At 40.9% G+C, this 23,447-nt stretch overlaps 1 protein-coding gene and 1 long non-coding RNA gene across 9 annotated transcripts in view; one reads left to right on the top strand and one right to left on the bottom strand.

Moving 5' to 3' along the window:
- The window catches only part of DARS2 (aspartyl-tRNA synthetase 2, mitochondrial), a 28,603-nt gene extending 5,267 nt beyond the window's left edge, over nucleotides 1–23,336 (bottom strand). The window contains exons 1-14 of one of the 3 annotated variants that reach the window (XR_009347405.1): nucleotides 22,475–23,336; nucleotides 21,755–21,854; nucleotides 19,315–19,381; nucleotides 18,429–18,530; nucleotides 17,939–18,034; nucleotides 16,520–16,643; nucleotides 15,796–15,842; nucleotides 14,510–14,616; nucleotides 12,862–12,931; nucleotides 11,343–11,522; nucleotides 10,180–10,287; nucleotides 8,441–8,503; nucleotides 3,647–3,799; nucleotides 169–387 (exon numbers count right to left, since the gene is read on the bottom strand). Coding sequence is in view for 2 of the 3 variants with exons in the window: in XM_059145825.1 (XP_059001808.1) it covers nucleotides 169–387; nucleotides 3,647–3,799; nucleotides 8,441–8,503; nucleotides 10,180–10,287; nucleotides 11,343–11,522; nucleotides 12,862–12,931; nucleotides 14,510–14,616; nucleotides 15,796–15,842; nucleotides 16,520–16,643; nucleotides 17,939–18,034; nucleotides 18,429–18,530; nucleotides 19,315–19,381; nucleotides 21,755–21,854; nucleotides 22,475–22,595 (1,557 nt within the window). In the remaining variant the exon portion in view is untranslated. Of the gene's footprint in view, nucleotides 1–168; nucleotides 388–3,646; nucleotides 3,800–8,440; nucleotides 8,504–10,179; nucleotides 10,288–11,342; nucleotides 11,523–12,861; nucleotides 12,932–14,509; nucleotides 14,617–15,795; nucleotides 15,843–16,519; nucleotides 16,644–17,938; nucleotides 18,055–18,428; nucleotides 18,531–19,314; nucleotides 19,382–21,754; nucleotides 21,855–22,474 lie in introns of those variants that run through there. The other 2 variants (XM_059145825.1, XM_059145826.1) reach the window with 2 other exon arrangements.
- Nucleotides 384–9,520, top strand: LOC131814658 (uncharacterized). Of its 6 annotated transcripts, none has more exons than XR_009347411.1 (4): nucleotides 384–591; nucleotides 701–882; nucleotides 3,670–3,789; nucleotides 3,869–9,519. It is a non-coding gene; the product is annotated as an uncharacterized LOC131814658 (long non-coding RNA). The 6 variants fall into 6 exon arrangements; XR_009347407.1 differs by having other exon boundaries at nucleotides 3,667–3,789; nucleotides 3,869–9,518; XR_009347408.1 differs by lacking the exon at nucleotides 701–882 and having other exon boundaries at nucleotides 3,667–3,789; nucleotides 3,869–9,520.
- Nucleotides 23,337–23,447: the final 111 nt, after the last annotated feature.

Raw genomic sequence — 23,447 nt, forward strand, 5'->3', positions numbered from 1 at the left:
TCTGTTCTATAGGTTGAAGACAGTGCAGCTACTCAGAGACAATATATTTACTATGTGCTCAAACCCAACCACCCCTGAGGCTTCCAGAACTGGGTGAGACCATGAAATCAGACCGTCTTTGCCTTTGTTTCCCCACTTCCTTTTTATGTGGAAGAACAGACATGGTACCTTCTCGGGTTCGGTGTATAAGAGCTGCAGGTCACTGGGGTGGGGAGCAGTGAATGGGTGGTGGGCTGACTCCAACTCTCCGGGATTTTCCTCCTTGGGAAGAAAGAGTGGGAAATCCACAACCCAAAGGAAAGAGAACAGAGCTGGGTCACGCAGCACCAATCCTCTGGCTTCTAGAAGGTCGGCACATTCCAGTCGTAATTTTCCCAGCACAGAGCACTGCAAACAGAAGATAACGAATGTTGATTTAACCACTGCGACAGAGTAGGCAGCAAATGACACAAGCTGGACTCGACAGCCAGGCCATCCTCTGAGAAGGGACGAGACGATTACTCAGACACTCTGAGCCTCTCAGGAGACAAAGAGCTGAGGATGATCGGATTGAAACATGGTTGAGAAGGACTGCCACACTTGCAAGATCAGGTGAGAATTTGGTAACACAGTGACAGAGGGCACAGATACCTGAGTCTGACTGACCTGGGCTATATCTCGGTTTGGCTACTGACTCACTTCTCCACACCTTTTTCCGGAGGACAATGGAGATAAACTGATCTACTCCCAAACACTGCTGTGAAGATCAAGTGAGATACCTACAGTAGCTGTTCTGTGATTATTCCCCTGACTGCTCCTGCAGGGTGCAGTGAGGCTCCGAGGGGTGCCTGGCACCCAGCTGATGCCCAGCAAATGTTGGCTATGATCAGAGGGGCAGTACGGGTAAGAGGTCCATTTAAGAGTGTGACTTTTGGGGTGCCTGGGTGGCTCAGTGGGTTAAAGCCTCTGCCTTCAGCTCAGGTCATGATCCCAAGGTCCTGGGATCGAGCCCCACATCAGGTTCTCTGCTGAGCAGGGAGCCTGCTTCCCCCTTCCCTCTGCCTGTCTCTCTGCCTACTTGTGATCTCTGTCAAATAAATAAATAAAATCTTAAAAAAAAAAAAAAAAAAAAAAAAAAAGAGTGTGACTTTTGAAACCAGACTTCATAGGTTAGAAACCTGCTCCCCTACTGTCTGGTTGCATGTGAGCACATTTCTAACCTCCATGCCTGTTTTCTTTCTTTCTTTAAAAAAAAAATATATATATATATTTTATTTATTTGAGAGAGCAGAGAGCATAAGCACACGGGTGGGGGAGGGAGAAGCAGACTCCCCACTGAGCAGGTGTCCAATGTGGGGCTCAATTGCAGGACCCTGGGATCATGACCTGAGCCAAAGGCCGACGCTTAACCTACTGAGCCACCCAGGTGCCCCCATGCTTCTGTTTTCTGATCTTAGAATGGTCCTTCTCTCTCATAAGGCTGGCATGAGGATTAAATGAGTTAAGGTCCACAAAGCACACAGAACAGTGCTGAGCAAAGAGAAGTGCTCACTATGATATGCGGAGCTTCCCTGAGAAAGGAAACCATGCCTAGAAACATGCACAGAGCCTATTCTAGCGTACATGTGCACCTGGGGCACTTGACCTGTGGCATATTCAGAGTGCTAATGCTATTCCTCTTAAGTCCAATTTCTAGTTCTTTCAAGCAGTCCCAGCAGGAATTCAAATGGTACTTTCCTGAGAGAAGAATGCCAGCAGCTTCACCTCATACCAGGGGAAAGCAGAATGACCAAATAAGTTTGCAGCAGGGTATTTATACAATACAAAATCCCGAGTTCTTTTTTAAGAAACTCATTGACAGTAAAATTTGTAATTAACTGGTGCATTCCCCAGCAAGTTTATCGGCGCTGTTCATGACTGGTATTAAACAATAATGTTGATAAATGAATTCATTAAAAACATGACTGCGGGGGCACCTGGGTGGCTCAGTGGGTTAAAGCGTCTGCCTTCAGCTCAGGTCATGATCCCGGGGTCCTGGGATCGAGCCCCACATCTGGCTCTCTGCTCAGCAGGGAGCCTGCTTCCCTTCCTCTCTGTCTGTCTGCCTCTCTGCCTACCCATGATCTCTGTCAAATAAATAAATAAAAATTAAAAAAACAAAACAAAACATGACTGTGGCATCAAAACAAAGTTGTAATTAAATAGCTTTCTTCACTCCATTATGGCCGGTGAAGGGAAAGAGGGTTCTACATTTATTTATTTACTTATTCAAAAGAAATGTTTTAAAATTTTATTTATTGACTTATTTAAAGTAATCTCTATAGCCAACATGGAGCTGCAACTCATGACCCCAAGATCAAGAGTCGCACGCTCTTTTGACTGAGCCGGCCCGGCGCCAGATAGTGGGTTAAACTTTGCATTGAAACTGACCTCTGAAGCTTTTCCTTTGGAAGAAACAATGATATGTATAGCGCAAATACAAAAAAGAAGAAGGGACTTGATAAAGTACTAATCAAACACCACTGCTACAAAGAAATCATATTATACTTTAGTGCAAAAATGAATTTATATCACACTTGACCTTTCTAATGTATTTTCGATATTCACGTTTGACTGACATTCCATCCTTCTGTACCTTTTACAGTGATCTCTATGGCTCAGTCCACTCCACAGATCTCCTGAAGGGTGGTGAGATGGCCAGGGCATGGCAGCACTCATCACCTCCCAGCAGCTGTTCCTGAGGAGGAAGGGTCCAGCCTTGACCAAGTAGGGCTGGAGATGTCTGCCAGCCCAGTAGCCTTCCAGCAGTCTGATCTCTCCCTCCACAGTTTTAGGAATGCATTATCTACAAAAGTTTGGGATTACCAAATGTTCCTAATCTGCAAAACCTTGAAAGTGAAAACATTTTTTCACAGTCCTACAAGGAATACCAATGGCCTTTGACCTGAGTGGCTTTCCTAATCAGAGCCATATCTAATCTGTGTGAACAGTGCCAATCATCACATCATAATTATCACTGTGTGAGCAATTCCAATAGAGGCTGGGAGCTGATGAAGAGAACACTTCTTTGGATTTTTATTTATTTATTTATTTGACAGAGATCACAAGTAGGCAGAGAGGCAGGCAGAGAGAGAGGAGGAAGCAGGCTCCCCATGAAGCAGAGAGCCCGATGTGGGGCTCGATCCCAGGACCCTGGGATCATGACCTGAGCCGAAGGCAGAGGCTTTAACCCACTGAGCCACCCAGGCACCCCTGGATTTTTGTTTTTAAGTGCTTTTTAAGTGATTTTGTTTTTAAGCATTGTTTTAAGTGCTGAAAGGTATTTATTAATAGAAAAACTCATATAGAGCAGCCCCATTTTATGAAATTAAGTCAATTTTAAATATGTATTACGTACACAGCATCAATAGCACAGCTGTTCACAGGTGATGTTTCTTACTGCTTTCTTTCTTCTTTTTTTTTTTTTTAATAAAGGTGTTATTTATTTATTTGACACACAGAGAGTGATAGCGAAGAGGAAACACAAGCCGGGGAAGTGATAGAGGGAGAAGCAGGCCTCCCACTGAACAGGGAGCCCGATGCAGGGCTCGAGTCCAGGAGCTTGGAATCATGACCTGAGCTGAAGGCAGATGCTTAATGACTGAGCCACCCAGGTGCCCCCTCTTACTGCTTTCTTGTGCTCCCCAGCAGTCAGCAGGACCACATCATCCTCTCGGATTTCCATTAGTCTGATTAGTCCCGATCTTTGCTCCTCCAGTATGGACTGAGCAACTGGAGAATTCCAGTTTCTATTGGCTTCTGGGAATACAGGTAAGACTTCCTGTGATAAAGAAAAAGACTTAGTTACATCTTTTTAAAAAGTGGGGGTGATTTATTTTTCTTGTCATAGAAAATTTCTTGCTCCCAGCAGGACATGAGATGATCTTCACTCCCTCCCTCAACCCCTTCAAAATGACACTAGAGGAATTACAGATGTCATCACCATAATCAGAAACAAAAGGGAATAAAAGGTGGGGAGACACTGGCAAAGAGGTTTCTGCAAATCTGTGGCAGGCTGCAAATGAACGGAATAGGAACAATTATAGCAGCAAGAAGCAGGGAGCTCTGGCCTGGAGAAAATGGAGTCGTCTCAGCACAGAAGGGATGAATTTTATCCTGCAGAAGCCCAGAGGGTAGGCTCAGGACTCCGATGAAACTTTGGATTCTCAGGTTAGGGGCCAGTGGCTCTGCTGTTCCCCCTAAACTGAACATACCCATTCACAAAGCCCCTCCAAGGACCCTGTATTCCTAACCACCTAAAAAAAATTTTTTTTTCCTTTAAGTAAGCTCTACACCCAATGTGGAGCTTGTACTCAGGAACCCTGAGATCAACAGATTAAGAGAGATCAAGAGTTGAATGCTCTACCAAGTGAACCAGCCAGCTTTTTAAATCTGGAAGGTGCTGCCATTCTGGAAGGTGGAGGGAGGACGTTCTGGGAGGTGGGGGGAGGACATTCCGGGAAGTAGGGGAGGACGGGTGAAACAGGTGATGGGGGTAAAGGCGTGCACGTGTGACGAGCACTGGGTATTGTAAGGAAATGCCAACTCATTAAATTGTAAACCTGAAACTATTATTATATACTGTATGCTAACTGACTGGAAATCAAGAAAGAACTTAAAAAAAACCCCAAAACCCACTCATTCTAAATATATACAATCAACAGTCACCATACATTAAAGAAATGCTGCAGTATTTAAAAAAAAAAAGGACGCAAGAGGAAAGAGGTAGTTTAGTTTAGGGACTGAATCCTCAAAGGCCCTCAAAAATATATTCTATCAATAAAACTAGAATAAAATATGGAAGAAAAAAAAAGAAACAGCTACTGGGACTGAAACATGATTGCTAAAATGAATCCAACAGAAGAGTTGAAGAAATCTCTCAGAATAAAAAGGAAATGGTGGGAAAGAACACAGGGAAAAAAAAAGAGAGAGACATACTAGTTAAGTTACAAGAGGAGGTCCAAATATGGCTAAAAGAAATTCCAAAAAAAAGAGACTAGAGGGAATGATGAAGTCAAAGCAATCAGTAATAGAACAATTTTCCACAAATGAAAGACATGAGCCATCAATATTGAAACAGCCCTTATAGGGTACAACACATGAATGCAAAACGATCCAAAGGTATGCAAATTGAAATTCTGGAACATTAAAGATCAGGAGGCTGAATGCTTCCAAAGGAAAACAAGCAGCTTTGCTGTGAAGGAACATATTCGTGTCAGCATCAGGCTTCTCATCAGTAATAGCAGGTACAACAGAAAAAAAGCAATGTTTTCGGCAAGCTAAGGCTGTGCTGCCTAATACAGTAGCCACCACTCACACATACCTATTTAACTGAAATGAAATAAAATAAAAAATTCACCTCCTCAGGTAATCTAGCTTCATTTCAAGCACTGGATGGCTGCCCTGGCTAGGGGCTACCATATAGGATGACGCAGAAGCAAAATATTTCCACCAACAAGGAAGGTTCTGTTGGACAGAGTGAGGGCTCTTGTGAAAGAGAAAGTGGGGGTAAGGGCAGAGGAAAGAAACTTCAAACCTACTCCCCATTAAGTGTGGAGCCCGATGCAGGAATCGATCCTATGACCCAGGAGATCATGACCTGAGCAGAAACCAAGAGTTGGAGGCTCAAATAACTGAGCTTCTCAGGTGCCCTGGGCAGCACTGTTCTAAAGGGATGTGACTGCAATTCTGAATTTTATACTAAGCCAAATTAGTCATCAAGAGTGAGGTTTTCAACATAAAGACATTTTTAGGCAAAGCAAGTGTATCTCTTGTGTGCTTTCTTAGGAAGTTACTTGAGGATCTACTCCAACACAAATAAGAAAGAGGAAGATCTGGGATCCAGGGAGAGTGGCTTCAACTCAAAAGAGAAATGAAGGAAAGGTCCACAAAGACGGCTGTGCAGGAGGTACACAATAACTAGGTGAGCCCTGTGTGTGGAAGCTTTGTCGCTTATGCAGAAGTTAACAGATCAAGTTTAAAATGGATAAGTAAAAACAAACATAAACAAACAAAAACACCAGTATGCAGATATATTTCTAAAAAACGGAGACATTCTGGCTGGTGTGGAACTGGAGAGATGTGAGCTAGAACACACACTTATGCATCTCATTAATCCTTTACTACTTGTGTGTGTGTGTGTTTGTTTTTGAAGATTGTACTTATTTGTCAGAGAGAAGGCGAGAGCATGTGCAAAAGCGGGCAGAGTGGCAGGCAGAGGGAGAAGCAGGCTCCCCGGACAGCAAGGATCCCAGGACCCTGGGATCATAACCTGAGCCAAAGGCAGACACTTAATGGACTAAGTCACCCAGGCATCCTACTACTTGTGTTTTGAACTCTGTGCATGTGATATATTGCTAAAAATTCAGACACATATTTAAAAAAAAAATCAAGTAAAAATAATACATTAAAAAAACAGAAGTGTTACCCATTTCTTCTATAAAAATCAGTTAATGAGAAATGGCAAAAAGAGGAAAAAAAAGAACATATAGTAAGAATTTCATGAACTGGGGCGCCTGGGTGGCTCAGTGGGTTAAGCCGCTGCCTTCAGCTCAGGTCATGATCCCAGGGTCCTGGGATCGAGCGCCGCATCGGGCTCTCTGCTCAGCAGGGAGCCTGCTTCTCTCTCTCTCTGCCTGCCTCTCAGTCTGCTTGTGATCTCTCTCTGTAAAATGAATAAATAAAAAAATCTTAAAAAAAAAAAAAAAGAATTCATGAACTGAAGGTTACTGAAGTTTACCTTCTGGCTTATTTCCCAGTCCTGTCATTCCTAAGTGCAGACTTCAAATACCAGCAAAATAAAAGTAAAGAAACAAAATTGGAAGATCTAGAGTTGCCACTTCTGAATTTTATCAAAGGCATAAAACAAACTTAAAACATTATCTGCTATTAGCATCATTTCATAAAAGAATATACATTTTTACAATAAAGAACAAGGAGAAGTAGAGGATAATTCTTTAAATTCATTTATGAAAAGCTTTTTATATTGCTCTGACTTTTCTCACTTTGCCTTGACCCATTTTGGAAACCATTATCTTAATCTTTCTTTCTTTCTTGTTGAAAATCCCTTTGAGCCTGAGGTATGATGCTTGGTTGTGGTGGTGGTAGAGGTGGGTGGTCCATTTTCAATACACAAATACTGTGTTTTTACATGGTTATGATCAGAGTTTATATAAAATTCTGTATTTTCCTTTTCTTACAAATCATTACAATATGAACATATTCCCCATACTACAAACTTTTTGGAGACAAAGTCTTAAAAAAGGAACTTTAATCATATCAACTCCTTTGATTATACCTTAATTTAATTATTCCCATATAATTTCATCTTACTCCTATTGTAAAGGATACTATAATAAGCATACTCTCTTCAGATTTAGAATGTATTCTACAAAGTATGTCACAGAAAATTAATGACTCAGAGGGCATGACTATTTTTAAAGTTACTGGTTCTGAGAAGGCTGAGACAATTTCCAGGTCCAGTGACGAGATAAGAAAGGCCCGTTTGCCACGCCCACTCCTCGGTAGTTCAGTTCCTCCACTCACCAAGCCAACAACACAAAATGTGTCTGTCAGAGGTGGATTCAGAATTTTAAAAATTCTGAATTTTAAAATTTTAAATTAGAAAAAAATTTTTTTTAATTTAAAAAATTTTAAAAAGGGTACAGGAAGAACAATGAATACAGGCTTCCTTCAAACCTTGGGCAAATGGGGCTCTAATCTAATCCTAACTGGATTAAAACTCCACACTTCTTTTATTTATTTTTTAAAATATTTTTACTTATTGAGAGAGAGAATGACAGAGTGTGAGAGCGAGAGAGAGCACCAGTGGATGGAGAAGCAGAGGGAGAAGCAGAATCCCCTCTGACCAGGGAGCCTGACGTGAGGCCTGATCACGACCTGAGCTGAAGGCAGATGCTTAACAGTTTAACCAACTAAGCCACCTAGGTGCCCCTCCACATTTATTTTAAAAACTATGGTTGAGGGATGCCTGGGTGGCTCAGTAGGTTAAGCTGCTGCCTTTGTCTCGGGTCATGATCCCAGGGTCCTAGGATCAAGTCCCGAATCGGGTTCCTTGATCAGCAGGGAGCCTGCTTCTTTCTCCGCTCTGCCTGCCACCCTACTTGCCTGTGTGCTCGCACTCTCTCTCTCTCTCTGTCAAATAAATAAACAAATACAATCTTAAAACAAAAACAAAAAACTATGGTTGAATTTTCACATTCTGATCAATGGTGAATTCAACTGTCTAAGTAAAAATCTTAGTCTTGTCCTGGGATTAGATGAACCTTAAAAGAAGAAAAGTAGAAGAATGGTCTGACATAGTAAGAACTCAAAATTAGAGATTATATAAAGAGCTCAAACACTTATTAAAAATATGGAATCCCTAATAGGGAAAAAACAACTATTGTAATTAATTCCTTACCTGATTAAAATGGTCAGCTGCAAATTTTCTAATAGAGTCAATGTCCTTCCTTTTTAAGTATTTCTGAAAAGACAGTAAACTCAGCTTCATAAACATGTCTACAGTATCAAATGGGCTACAAATATATTTTGTGTCCACCACAAAAGGATTTAATATAAAATTTAATTTCTGCTTCCAAAGGACAACATTTTAGAGCTTGTACAAGGCTTATTGCCCCCCCCCCCCCCCCATGCAGGAATCATTGGCAACGGCTGGAAACATGCTCCACAGAAAAGCCTGCCTATGGAATACGCAGGGTTCATGTTCAAATCTTTACAACTGAATTGTGTAAGAAAAAAATCATTTTCAGATCAGAAAGAGGACTCAGAATTTGCTTATTTTAGGTCACTTAAAATTCTTTGTATCTTACCTTTTTAAAGTTATCTCAATGCCTTTGTAACTGAAACACTAGGACTATCATCGTAACTAATATTCTTGGGGCACTAGACAAGGGATGGGAGATACGGAAAGGCAGACATGATTAACACTGCCGCACTTCTTATAATTGGCTTGGGGAAGACTGGACATACTCAAATTGAGGCAAATAATACCATGCAGTATATGTTAAACTGAGCTTACCTGAACGTTTTCATTATGTCTGGACTAGAGTATGGACACAAATTACTTTCCACTAACTATACGAAGTGAATAAAAAGTAATGAGACTGAATTCCTATTCCCACTTTGAATACACTAATATGCTCAAGAACACAAAGGAGTCATCTTTCAAAGAGTAATTTTATCCAAAGTACTTCCAGAACCCCTCTTCTCACATCCTGTTCAAAGCAGGTGTGCTAACCATGGAAAACAGACGTGTCTCACCTCGGAGTCGGGGTCTGCCTAGCGCAGCCATTCTTTCTCCTGCCCTCACCTCCCCTTGCTTTGGCTTTTCACATTTCTACCTCCTCGCCCTCCTGCTGTTATTAATGCACCTGAATGCAACCGAGACCAGAGCCCTCGGAAGGCCCAGAACCAACATGCAAGGGCGATCCTGGAGCTGATATGGTCTGGGAGCCTTTGGGTAAACTGAGGCTGGAAGACATATGAACACTATTTCATGCTCATCACTGGTAGGAATGATCTCAAATGAAGTAGAAGAGTACTTTATAGCCTTTTTAAAAAGGATTTTATTTATTTGTCAAAGAGAGAGAGACAGAGAGAGACCCCACAAGCAGGCAGAGTGGCATGCAGAGGCAGAGAGAGAGAAGCAGGCTCCCCACTGAGCAAGGAGCCCGATGCAGGACTTGATCCCAGGACCCTGGGATCACGACCTGACCCAAAGGCAGCGGCTAAACTGACTGAGCCTCCCAGGTGTCCCTTTTTAGCATTTTTTAAAAGAAAGACAAAAACTCTACATCTTGAGTGTAAACTCACACTCACAAGGTTTTATTCTTTACTTTATATAAAAATATGTACTTTCTTTCTTTTTTTTTTTTTTTAGAAGTGGGGGAGGGGTAAAGGGAGAGAGAGAAATCTCAAGCAGGCTCCATGCCCAACGTGGGGCTCAATGTTGGGACCCTAAGATCATGACCTGAGTTGAAATCAAGAATTGGACACTTTACCCACTGAGCCACCCAGGTGCCCCTAAAGATATATGTTCTTTAAAAAAGAACTGTTCTACTTGAGGTTTAACGTGCCAATGTTGAATATATTTACTTCCCGAATATATACTCTAGAGAAAGAGAACTACGAGTCACTTACTGTTCCTTCAGAGACACGTATGGCTTTGACGGCTCCTTGGGGTTTACTAAGTGCGTCTTGAAGAAATCCAACCTCTGTATTTCTGAACAAATCACTAATATCTATGATCTATAATATGGGTAACAAAAAAAGTAAATAAATGTGAGGTAATTTTTATCTCAAAATTTTAAAAACAAGATTCTAAAAAAGCAAGTAGATCTTATTATGTTAAACATTTACAGAGTGCAGTTGGTTTTTAATGGGTTGGGCACTATGACAGGGGTTAATGTACTAATGTATTATTCATCATTATTAATTCATTTAATCAGTATAATAAAAGTATGAGATATGCACTCTCATTATCCCCATGTAATACAGGAATAAACCAAGCACGGAGAAGAAAACAACTTGGCCAAGACAACCTGGAGCTGGAACTTAACTCAAGAAGTCTGACGTAATTAGCACCCCTATTCCATATTACAAAAGAAGAAATAAGACGTGGTTAAGTTGGCAGCTGTAAGCAGGCAGTTAGAACATTTTGTGTATTTTTTTCATCCCAAGAATCGAGCACTGCCTATTTATAGATGAAATGAAACTTTGACTTCTAAGGAATTTGCACTGAGAACTGAGATAGAGAAATGCCAACAGCATTATAGACACGAAGGGTCAATGCTTTCTAAGAGCAAATAAGGAGAGGCTTGCTAATGGAAACTGCTCCATATAAATCCTACTCTTACCCCTAGTTAAAGTATGTATAGATCTCAATAATTTGAATAAACATTTCCATATACTTGAGCTCTTTACAGGCTAGGGAAAAAGAATAAATCTTAATCATTTGTCTTCCAAGTGCCATTTTAGCTTAAGAAAAATTAAAGAGGAAAAAATAGGGTTTTTTTCCTTTCAAGTGACCATTCATGTCCATATAATTACTAAGTTGTCAATAATAAAAACTTCATGGCAAGAACACCTTATTCTTGGAAACGGTCTTGGAGCATAGTAGATATGACAAAAGTACTGTAGTGCTAATATGCTTTTATTCTCTCTTGCTATAGCTTGGTAACAAGCTAAGGTAACAACAAAAAATATGATGTAACAATGTGTGTAACTGGTTGTAAATTTCAAAGTGGTTTAACAGACTGCAGGACAGTGGTAGGACAGAGTCCTGGAAAAGTGAAGAGATGTACCTTCATCCCAAAGCGAGTGTCAGGTTTATCAGTTCCATAGCTGGCCAATGCCTCAGCAAAAGTCAGAGAAGGAAAAGGAACCACCACAGGATCCTTGTCAATGGGCCAGGAATACTGGAGCAGGCCCTCAATTAAACTCCGGATTCCAGTCTGGTCTACAAAAGACATCTCTATGTCAATCTGAAACCAAAATAACACAGGGAAACTAACTTGGACAGCCACAGTAGTAATAGGTACATATTTATACATTCTGCTGGTTTCAAGTTACCACAGGATTCTGCACATACTTAATCCATGGATGGGGGTGGGGAGGATACACTGCACATCTGTTTTGCGTCAGGCATCTTCCTACTGCTTTGGGATCAGCCGGTTTAGCTCTCCTCGCTCTCCTCATGCCTTAAGCTCAGAGAGGCTTTGTAACTTGCCTGTGTATATGTGGTTAGTAAGTAGTGAAGCCACACTTGACCCGAGGTGTGTCCAACTCCAAAGCTTAGATTTTTGCCCCTTCACCACGCTGATTAATGTGCTATCATATAAAAACCAAATCATGACAGCTTTGATGAGTCAGATTAAATGCCAACATACAGAAATCTTGGCTCTTAATGTACAAGGGATTTGTTTTAAAGAACTTTATCCTATGGCGCCTGGGTGGCTCAGTTGGTTAAGTGACTTCTTTTGGCTCAGGTCGTGATCCTGGAGTCCCAGGATCAGGTCTGCATTGGGCTCCCTCCCTCTGACCCTCTCATGCTCTCTTCTTTCTTCTCTCTCAAATATAAAATCTTTAAAAAAAGAAGAAGAAGAAGAAGAAGAACTTTATCCTAGCAACGCCATTACAACACTGCAGTAATCTTTGGCATTTCTTAGTTGATGACCCTAAGTGTTCTAAGGAGGACACATGAAATGAATCAAAAATAGTGTCTCAACTGCAGGTTCATTTAATTAAATATCTGATGGATAAAATGTGATGAGAAGTAAAGCACTGGCACACACTAGAGCTCTTGTGGGCTTGGTTCCAGACTGCTGCAATGAAGCAGAATCACAATAAAGTGAGTCAAATTAATTTTTTGGTTTCGCAGTGCCTATAGAAGTTAGGTTTATACTATGCTGTAGTCTATTAAGTGTGCAATAACATTATGTCAAAAAATATATGTACCATAATCAAAAAATACTTTATTGCTAGGAAATGCTAAACATCATCTGAGCTTTCAGGGAACCACAATCACTGATCACAGGTCAACAAAACAAATACAATAATGAAAAAGTTTGAAATATCGTGAGAATTTCTAAAATGTGACACAGAGACACCAAGTGTGCAAATGCTGTTGGAAAAATGGTGCTGACAGACTTGCTCTGAAGGGTTGCCAAAAAGCTTCAATCAGTAAACACCACGACGTCTGCAAAGGACAATAAAGCAAAAGTACAACAAAATAAGGTCTGCCTACAAATAAAAATTACTGCCCGGTCTTGAACTACTTGGCTGGAGCAGGGCTGACTAAGAGAAGTGAGTATCACACAGTACCTGAGTAAACTCGGGCTGTCGGTCTGGTCTCGAACCTTCATCTCGGTAACATCGGGCAACCTGAAAATATCTACAATTGAAAAATAACATGAATTGAGTCATGATTCTAGGAAGATACACATACTTTTCCCCAAAAGTTCATGGCAGTGCAGTCTATGAAATAAATTAATAATGGTACCTAAGGGACATATGAAATTTTAAAAATTCTTTATGATGCTCTAAGCGGATGTACGGTAGACCCATAAGAAACTAACTAATCTATGCCGTTTTAAAAACATACAATGGCGGGACGCCTGGGTGGCTCAGTTGGTTAAGCGGCTGCCTTCGGCTCAGGTCATGATCCCAGCGTCCTGGGATCGAGTCCCACATCGGGCTCCTTGCTCGGCAGGGAGCCTGCTTCTCCCTCTGCCTCTAGCCTGCCACTCTGTGCCTGTGCTTGCGCTCTGTATCTCTCTCTCTCTCTAACAAAAAAAAAAAAAAAAAAAAAAAATACAATGGCACCTTTCAATATTCATGTAGTAGATTGGCATGCAAGGCAGCTTATGCTTCTTTATATAGACTCTTTTGCTCTGGCCAATCAAAATACTTATTGCTCCATGAATACACTTGAGCTTTCTTGTGCTACGCCATTCCCATTCGCACCTTCATCTGCTGGGATGCAGCACTGTCCCAGAAGGCCTTGCTCACAAAGTTGTTTAATAATATGTCCCCAAACAACGCCTAATTTGCAACTGTCAACAAACTCACTTTTGGGTTCTACACAGTTCGTTTATTTATTACCCTATTCTGTCTTACTACATCCATTAACTCCTGGAGAGCAAAATCTTTACTTTTTGTCTTTGTTCCTTTCTTTCTTTCTTTCTTTTTAGGTAGGTTCCATACCCACCTCGGAGCCCAATTCAGAGCCTGAACTCACGACCCTGAGATCAAGACCCAAGCTGAGATCAACAGTCAGACACTTAACCGAGCCACCCAGGTGCCCCTAAAACTTTTTCATTTTTTTAAAAAAAATTCTCTGCACATCTACTAGCATACAGCTTTGCACATGGTGGCTACCCAATACATCTTTACTAAATAATGACTACAAATGTTTGGGGTATTTTACAAATATTTTCCAAATGCTCATACATTTTCCACCTTCTTTTTTTTTTTTTTTAATTTGACAGAGATCACAAGTAGGCAGAGAGGCAGGCAGACAGAGAGAGAGAGAGGAGGAAGCAGGCTCCCCACAGAGCAGAGAGCCCGATGCAGGGCTCAATCCCAGGACCCTGGGATCATGACCTGAGCCGAAGGCAGACGCTTTAACCTACTGAGGCACCAGGCACCCCTCTACCTTCTTTTTTAAAAGATTTTATTTATTTATTTGACAGAGAGAGAAAGAGATCACAAGTAGGCAGAGAGGCAGGCAGAGAGAAAGGGGGAAGCAGGCTCCCTGCTGAGCAGAGAGCCCGATGCTGGGCTGGATCCCAGGACCCTGAGATCATGACTTGAGTCGAAGGTAGAGGCTTAACCCACTGAGCCACCCAGGTGCTCCCATTTTCTACCTTCTTTTAAGAGATCAGATGATTTTGTGTTTCCTTCCCCCACCTTCCCACCTTCCTTCCTTTTCTTTTTCTGTCAACTTACGACTAGCACACAGAAGGCTCACCTGTCTAAACCACCAACCATCAGAAGCTGTTTAAACTGTTGAGGACTCTGAGGGAGACAATAAAACTTTCCAGGTTCCCTCGATGGTATTACAAACTCTTTTGCACCCTTTTAATGAGAGAAGGAGAGCAGAAATATGGTTAAAAAAACCCTGAACCTAAGACCTGGTGGAGCTTGATACTTCAGCTCATCACAAATGAAATTAACTAAGGAGCAAATGACAGAGATCATCTCTTGCTCATCTTTTAGTCCCCCAAAAGGCTTGCACATTGTAGGCTTTTAACAATGTTTGTACATGGTAAGTAATAAACGCGCTTGCTGTAATGAATTCCCAATTCTGTTATGATCTGAAAGAATTTTGTGCAATTCCTATCCAGTAATTGCTAACTGCGTTTTTAAACTATGTTTTTATAAGTCCACGGACTGTATAAATAACAATGTTTAGAAATGTCCATTTTTTAAAAAATTTTATTTATTTGACAGAGAGTGACACAGCAAGAGGGAACACAGGAAGAGTGGGGGAGAGAGAAGCAGGCTTCCTGCCAAGCAGGAAGCCCGATGCAGGACTTGATCCCAGCACCCTGGGATCATGACCTGAGGCAAAGGCAGATGCTTAATGACTGAGCCACCCAGGCGCCCTAGAAATGTCAATTCTTAATGAATAAGGAGTTTATTTAAAAAAAAAAAAATTTTTTTTTAAAGATTTTGTTTATTTATTTGACAGACAGATTACATGTAGGCAGAGAGGCAGGCAGAGAGAGAGGAGGAAGCAGGCTCCCTGCTGAGCAGAGAGCCTGATGCGGGGCTCGATCCCAGGACCCTGAGATCATGACCTGAGCGGAAGGCAGAGGCTTAACCCACTGAGCCACCCAGGCGCCCCTTAAATTTTTTATTTAAGTAATTATTAAGTAATTATTAAGTAATTATTAAGTATTTATTAAGTAATCTCTATACCTTATTTGGGGCTCGAACTCACAAGTCTGAGATCAAGAGTCACATGCTCTCCTGACTGAGTCAGCCAGGCACCCAACAAGAGGTTTATTTTTAAGGAAACAATTCATTATTGGTTTGCATTTATAAACATTAAGGGGGAAAAAAACTCATGTAGGAGAAAAGTTCTGAGTCAAAATACCCATATAATTTTCTCCACTCTTAACAAAACCCAGTTAATGTGACCACTGTCAAACAGTAAAATATATTTAAAAAATATAGCCACATGAATATAAAAACAAAGTGGTCCAATTTCATAACTAATAGGACACTACTGGTAGGTTAGGATATACATACCCCGGGAGTCCTCTTAAATAATGTTGGTGTTTCTATATCCACAAATCCTGAAAAGAGAGAAGCATCAGAATTTAATAAATAGGAATTTGTCAAATGTGCTGTCTACGGTACAGTTCAACAAATCTAAAATTCCTACATTTTAATTAGGAATTTTGCCTGAAAGAAGTTACCAAGCTCACTGAATACTGATTTCCACACAACCAAGATGGAAGCTTAAGATTTTCATAAAACCCTATTTGGCTCATAAAGTGACACTTTTGTTGTGAAATAATTCCAACTATTTGATGGATTCTTTACTGAATTATTCTGTTTTCTAAATGTTCTGCTCAAACATAGTAGAAACCCCCCCGCCCAGGACTGATTGAAGAGTCTAGTTTAATTGACAGGACATCTCTGAGCTCCCAACAAATTAGTATAAACATGATAAAGAATTAAGAAAAGTCACAGATAACAACAAGGGGCTTTTCTACCTTCCACACAGTATCTTTAAAAGACTGTATTTGTAACCTAATAGATCAAAATTACACTCTAAGTTACCAAATTATGCCTTAGGACAAAACACCTGGAAATGAACCTTTCTTCAAAAACTGCTTTACACATTAAGTAAATTCCAGACATCTGGCAACTTCTGACTCAATTGTGCTAAAGAGAAGATGCAATAAGACGTTGAATGAAACAGAAGAGATGCTAAAAATGCTTAAGAACTTTCAGGCATGTCCCTTACCGTGTAGATTACAGAGATACTCCCGCATTTTCATGACCATCTGGGATCTCAGTCGCAGGTTATACTGCATTTGGAAACTTCGCAAGTCTAAGTAGCGATACTGCAAACGAAGAGCCTCTGTTTTCTAAACAAATGGTTAGAATTTAATGTTGAAATATTTTTTGAATATTAAAAAGATATTAACTTTAATACAGAGCTCGGATTTTCAACAACTTCAGTTCTATCTTTACTTTCCACCATTCGCGAATACACCATCCTTAATTCCTACAGCTTCTAAGTTTGTTACTAACATAGATTATACATTTTTTACTCTTCATTATTATTATTACCTCTCATGGATCACAATTTGCCTGCCCTCCTAAACACTTATCCATTCATTTAAGCCCATAGTTGAGTCTTGAAAAATATATTTAAAGACTTCAATGATTGTTTCAAAATATACACCAGAGCGGGGCGCCTGGGTGGCTCAGTGGTTTAGGCCTCTGCCTTCGGCTCGGGTCATGATCTCAGGGTCCTGGGATCGAGCCCCGCATCGGGCTCTCTGTTCAGCCGGCAGCCTGCTTCTCCCTCTCTCTCTGCCTGCCTCTCTACTTACTTGTGATTTCTCTCTCTGTCAAATAAATAAGTAAAATATTTAAAATATATATGTTTATATATATATATATATATACACACACACACACACACACACACCAGAGTAGGGGGTGCCTGGGTGGCTCAAAGGCAGTTAAGCATCTGCCTTTGGCTCAAGCTATGATCCAGGGGTCCTGGGATCAAACCTTGAGTCAAGATCCCTACTGAGCTTCTCCTCTCTCTCTGTCATTCCCCCTACTCATTCTCTCTCTCAAATAAATAAATAAAATCTTCAAAAAACTATATATACCAGAGTAAAAACAGCTATGACATTATCACCTGAGTGGAACTACAAGTGTAAGAAAAGCAAGGAGCAGCAGAGGACATCTCTCCACTGTGGTACTCGTAGGAATCAGTAAGAAGGTTTGCTTATTTTCAAGCTGTAAATCTCTGCATCTCTCTGCACTGACACTTTTAACCAAAAATACAACTGTCATTTCTTTGTGAAAGCTTAGCTGGGGGAAAACTGTTTATTTCCTTTTTTTCTCCCCCCCCAACAAAAATTTCAGCCCTGTAATTATATTGCTTTTTCTAAATAAAATATGAAGTACTAAGAATTTAAGATACTCTTAAGATACTCTATTTTATTAATAAAAGAGGATGGGATGCCTGGGTGGCTCAGTTGGTTAAGCATCTGCCTTCAGCTCAGGTCATGGTCCCAGAGTCCTGGGATGGAGCCCTACATTGGGCTCAGTGGGGGGCCTGGTTCTCCTCCTTCTGCTGCTTCCCCTGGTTGTACTCTCTCTGTCAAATAAATAAATAAATCTTAAAAAAACAGGATGGCACCTTCACAAAGTCCTTAATTTCAAAGGGCAGCTTCTTGCAGGAATTCAGAAGTTCAGCGGTTTTAACTTTGATTTCGATCTCACCTGTTGGCATTTTCTTAAAGAGAGAGAAAAGACCTATTTTTTTAAAAAAAAAATCACTCATCAGGACAAGTACACAGTGATCATTTGTAAAACGCATGCACTTATTTACATATGTAAAATGTGTGGGTGCTCAGAAGGCTGAGTCTAAAGCATCCCTGTCTGTGTGTGATTTTGACATTCTTATGCTTATCTGGGGCCGATGTGCTCACTGACAGAGGTCTTAACTTGCCTGTGCACATTGGTGTGTGTTTCTGGTGGAGATTTTGGAATATGCAGGTTCATTTGTAAAACCTGCAGAACTTTCAGTGCCTGATGTCTAATAGGTACACATTCGCTGCTGCCTGAATGTGTAGACAGTGCACAGGTATACAGGTAAAATTTACATAGACCGCTTCTAAACTACTAACTGGATTCTCTTGTCCTGGAGGTCGGGAAATTACTGTCCCAGATACTTGCACCACAGATTCCACGGGGGCTTCACAGAGAATCTTCCTCACAGAAGCAGTTGACTACAGAATGAGAGAGAAAAACAGTTCGGACAAACAAATGAGTTTAAAGGAATATGTAGTAACTGCAGTCTATGGTTTAGATAAATATTAACACTCATAGTTAAACTGATGTAAATACTGGGGCTGCCCTTAATGACTTTCTAAAAGAATTTTGTAAATTGCATCCCCATTTTGACTCTACATAATATACCAGGTAAAAACTATTAGTGAAGGGTTTTAGAATTGTTTTCCTTAAAGGAAAATAAGGAGAGGAATGATCGATGGAAACAATTCCTACATACTTTTAAGGCAGTTGTCTCCAGAGTTAGTCTTAGGGACAGTTATACCCAATAGCAATAATGGAGTCCAACTGAAAGGAACTCTCCTGGGTTCCTATGTTCGTCTATGGATCTTGATCCCTGAAAGTTAAATTAAATTCATTGCTCTTTACTTACTTCAAAGACTAAAAACTGAGTAAAACCATATGTTTCTTGTGTATACATGCATTTGTAAACATTACAAGACAAGCCAATATTGCCCAACAAGCATGATGAGAGATATTTTATCTCATTTTAATGGTAAATTTTTTTGAGCTGGTAGTACCCTTCACACGGCTCAAAATTCAAAGGGTATAGATAGATAGACAGTAAAAAGTCACCCTCCCTAGAGAAAACCAATGTATTATTCCAGGAACATTTCATCACACACACACACACACACACACACACACTTATCCAACATACTTAGCTTACTCTACCACAGCATCAAAGAGGCTTTCAGATAACATTAGAAATCCTTCGATTACCTCCTCCTGGGGAATGACAACTTGAACAAGCCCATGGAAATCTCTTAGGACCAGGAAGATGTTTTGCCTGATCAATGAAGAAAATGAACATGTTAGGACAAAAATTTCTGAGCTAAAATTTAAGCAGGCAAAACAACAAACAAACAAACAAAAATGCATGCAATTTCCCACATTCTTTTTATAATAAATAATTATGTGTTTTCATTACGTGTTACATTCATGCAATTATCTATGTAAATTTATTAATGGAAAAAACCCCAGACTTCGCATTTGTTATTTCCTAAATCATCTATTTTTAAAATCTTTTAAAAAAGATTTTATCTATTTGAGAGAGAGCTCACAAGCAGGGGGAGCAGCAGAGGAGCAGAGGGAGAAGGGGAAACAGGCTCCCTACTGAGCAGGGAGCTCCAACACCAGGTTCTGATCCCAGGATCACGACCTGAAGGCAGCCATTCAACCAACTGAGCTCCCCAAGACGCTCCTGTTTTTTTAAAAAATGGGAGTCCTTCATTGGGCTTCCTGCTGGGTGGGGAGCTTGCTTCTCCCTCTGCTTGCCACTCCCCCTGCTTGGGCTTGTTCACTCTCACTCTCACTGACAAATAAATAAAATCTTTATTTATTTATTTTTTTAAAGATTTTATTTATTTGACAGAGAAAGAGAGATCACAAGTAGACAGAGAGGCAGGTAGAGAGAGGGGGGAAGCAGGCTCCCTGTCGACAGAGAGTCGGATGTGGGGTTCCATCCCAGGACCTTGGGATCATGACCAGAGCTGAAGGCAGAGGCTTAACCCACTGAGCTACCCAGGCGCCCCTAAATAAAATATTAAAAAAATTTTTTAATTAAAAAAAATTTTTTTTTTTAATAAACTCCATTCTACAAGCAGGGCTTGAAATCACACTCTGCCCACTGAGCCAACCAGGTAGCCCAGGCTTTTCATTTTCAATTTCAATTTTTACTAGTTATACATGCAGCTAATGTTATCCAGCTGGCTTGATAGTAAAAGACAAATTTTTAATTTTCATTGGCTTAAGTCTTTATAAGAAAATTTTATTAAATTTGGAAACTTTTCAAGAATTAAAATCCAAAGATATTCTAGGATATTAGAAATATCCAATTGATCATTTCTTAAATATAGAAATATAAACTCTTTTTTTCTTTCTTTTCCTTTTTCCTTTTTTTTTTTTTTTTTTAGGATTTTACTTATTTGAGAGAGAGAGAGAGTATAAGCAGGGGGGAACAGCAGGAGGAGAGAGAGAGAGAGACAAACAGGCTCCCCGCTGAGCAAGCAGTCCGTAGTGAGGCTTGATCTCAGAACCCTGGGATCATGACCTGAGCTAAAGGCAGACACTTAACCAACTGAGCCACCCATGTGTCCCTATAAACTCTTTTCCTAAAAAATACAACTAAAATTTTCTACAGGTGGTCTAAGTACTAATACTTCCACAAACCATCAAGAAGGTCCCCCAAATCCCAACATTTTACTGTTCAACCTGCACTTCTTATACTATACTTAGGACCAGGCAGGTACAGAAAACCTCTTTGGATTTTGAGTTCAGAAGTCACATTTATGGGTCAAATATCCACCCATTTGGAGCATACTATTTTTTTTTTTTTTTGAGGATTTTATTTATTTGTCAGAGAAAGCACACAAGTGCACAAGTACAGGGAGTGGCAGGCAGAGGAAGAAGCAGCCTCCGTACTGAGCAAGAAGCCTGACGTGGGACTCCATCCCAAGACCCTGGGATCATGACCTGAGCCAAAGGCAGATGCTTAACCGTCTGAGCCACTCAAGTGTCCCCCTTTGGAACATATTCTTCAGGAAGGCCACACAGTCTCTATAATTTGGAACTCTTCATTGTTAATTAATGTACTATTCAGGTATGTGCTAGAATATCGAGATGAACAACAAAATAGGCTTTAATCTTAAGGAATCTCTGTTCATGTTTTTAGGCTTTTTCTCTACCTAAATTTAGAATAATAAAACTTTTCCATGCTATTAAAGCTACCAGCTGGCCCACTCCCAATTCCTGTTCCTAGAAACTCCTCAACTTGATTAGGCTAACGGACATTTCAGTCCACTGGTGGAACACGTGTTATTATACCCTTCAACACATGCCACTCCAGTGACTCTATTTGGGTCTTGCAAAACAGATCTGAAAACTCAAGGAATTCTGAGAATCCTGTAGGAGTTGGAAAACTTTTGCTGTTCTGATTGGAAATTTTAATAAAAGTTTGGAATTGACTGGGGGAAAACCACCTCCAGTCATTCTTTTGGGGGAGGGAGGGGCAGGAAGTGTATCTTAAGCAGGCAGAGTCCAACACAGGGCTCTATCTCAGGACTTCAAGATCATGACCTGAAGCAGAAATCAAGAGCTGAAAGCTTAACTGTCTCAGACACCCAGTCACCCCTCACCACCAGACACTCGTAGGCCAGTTTACCTTCGGTACTGAATCCATCCACACAAAGTGACTTCTTGGCCTACGTGAGAAGAACGCAACTCTCCACACGTGTTAGTCCGAGCAACAAAGCTACTGAATTCTTTAAAGAAAAGCAAGATTAAAAACATATTACTTCCAAATTGCTTGAAAATAAAGACCCTGAAATTATATGATCTTAAGTATTTAATGTCAATGAATGGAATTTATAAAGAACGTTCAAGTGTGCAATTTGATTTAGTCATTATTAAATTTACCTGCAGATGTGTCAAAATCCAAGTAAATTAATGGGTCTTACTGTACATTTTTGCCCTGCATTAGGCAATCTAAATTTTTGATCGCGTAGCATTTGCATTGAGACCTAAAATTACTCTGTTCTCAATAGTGCACATTCCTTTCCAAAATGAAATGAGGTTTTGGAAATAACAGAAGTTTGATGGTATGAATCTAGAGTGAAACCAGTCACTTGCACGACAGAAAAGACTATACGAAATATTCTCAAACGTTAAAGAATTTTTTAGGCTTATTAACAGCATCAGCTAAAAGCAAAACTCATGTGGTTACTTTTTTTAAAAAACTCCAGAGAAAAACTGACATTGTAAGAAATGGAGAGTGAAAGATCTGCCTCTACACATAAAGCTATCCAGTTCAGACTACAGGGACATGGCCTAAGAGCACTCTGGCTGCAGAGACCGTATTGTTTAAGCCCCTCACTGCTTTCACCTGGAATTCTCCTCTGTGAAGTGAGCACCAGCGTTCTGGAGAGAGAACTCCGGATCAGGTGGGTGATCCTTCCGGTGGGTGTGGAAAAACCCAGGTAGAGCCGACTTAACCAACAGAACATGTTGGAGCCACAGGATGGCAAGAGACACTCACGAATCCCAAGCAGCCGGTGGTGGATGATGGTCGAAAGTCAGTTTTGGAAATAGACACAAATCCCTTAAAATGCTAGTTGTTTTCGCTCTCTTCTCCAATATTTAAGCCCTCCTCCGCTGAACATTCAAGTACACGTGTCTAGAAACTAGATAAATCTGCAAGTTCTTTGGGGCCCCTGGAGGATGGGTGAGGGAAAGATCCTTTTTCCATCTCAGGGGATCAGTTTCCACTTCTAACCAACAGAACTGCGGCCAGAAGAGCCGACAGAACCCTTCCACCCAGCAGGGCAAAGGGGGGTCTCCGCGACCATGCAGGGCGAAGGGGCTGATCACCAGGCGCACGCCCTTCCTCTCATTCCACGCTTCCCCGAAGGTCCCTGCAGGCCGAACTTGGAATACAAGGAACTCAGCCTCAGGTTTCAAATCTTCCAGACCTGGCAGCCGGCCTCCGGTCTTCAGAAACAGCAAGGCCAGCAAACCCAAAACCTTCGCACGTCCAGAACCCACAGTGTGGCAGATGACCGCTGAGAGACAAACACTCCTTATACCGCCTGAAAGCGCCCAAGTTTCGGTGAAGGCATTCAACCAATCAGAGCAGAAGTGCTGTCGCCATGCTTATTATGGGCGGAAATTTGCCGGAACGCTTCACGCAGGTAGAAAAGTTCTGAAGACTGACGCAGCGCAGTTAGCCACGTTGAGGATTACGGTCAGGTCGCTCGACCTCAGTTAAAATGGCGACCGGAGTCGCTTCACTAACGTGTAATCCAGGGAGACTTCCGGCGTCCGGTCGCAGAGCGAGACGGGAAACTATTTTAAACTGA

Source organism: Mustela lutreola, chromosome 14, assembly GCF_030435805.1.
Source record: "Mustela lutreola isolate mMusLut2 chromosome 14, mMusLut2.pri, whole genome shotgun sequence".
Classification (NCBI taxonomy): Eukaryota; Metazoa; Chordata; class Mammalia; order Carnivora; family Mustelidae; genus Mustela; species Mustela lutreola.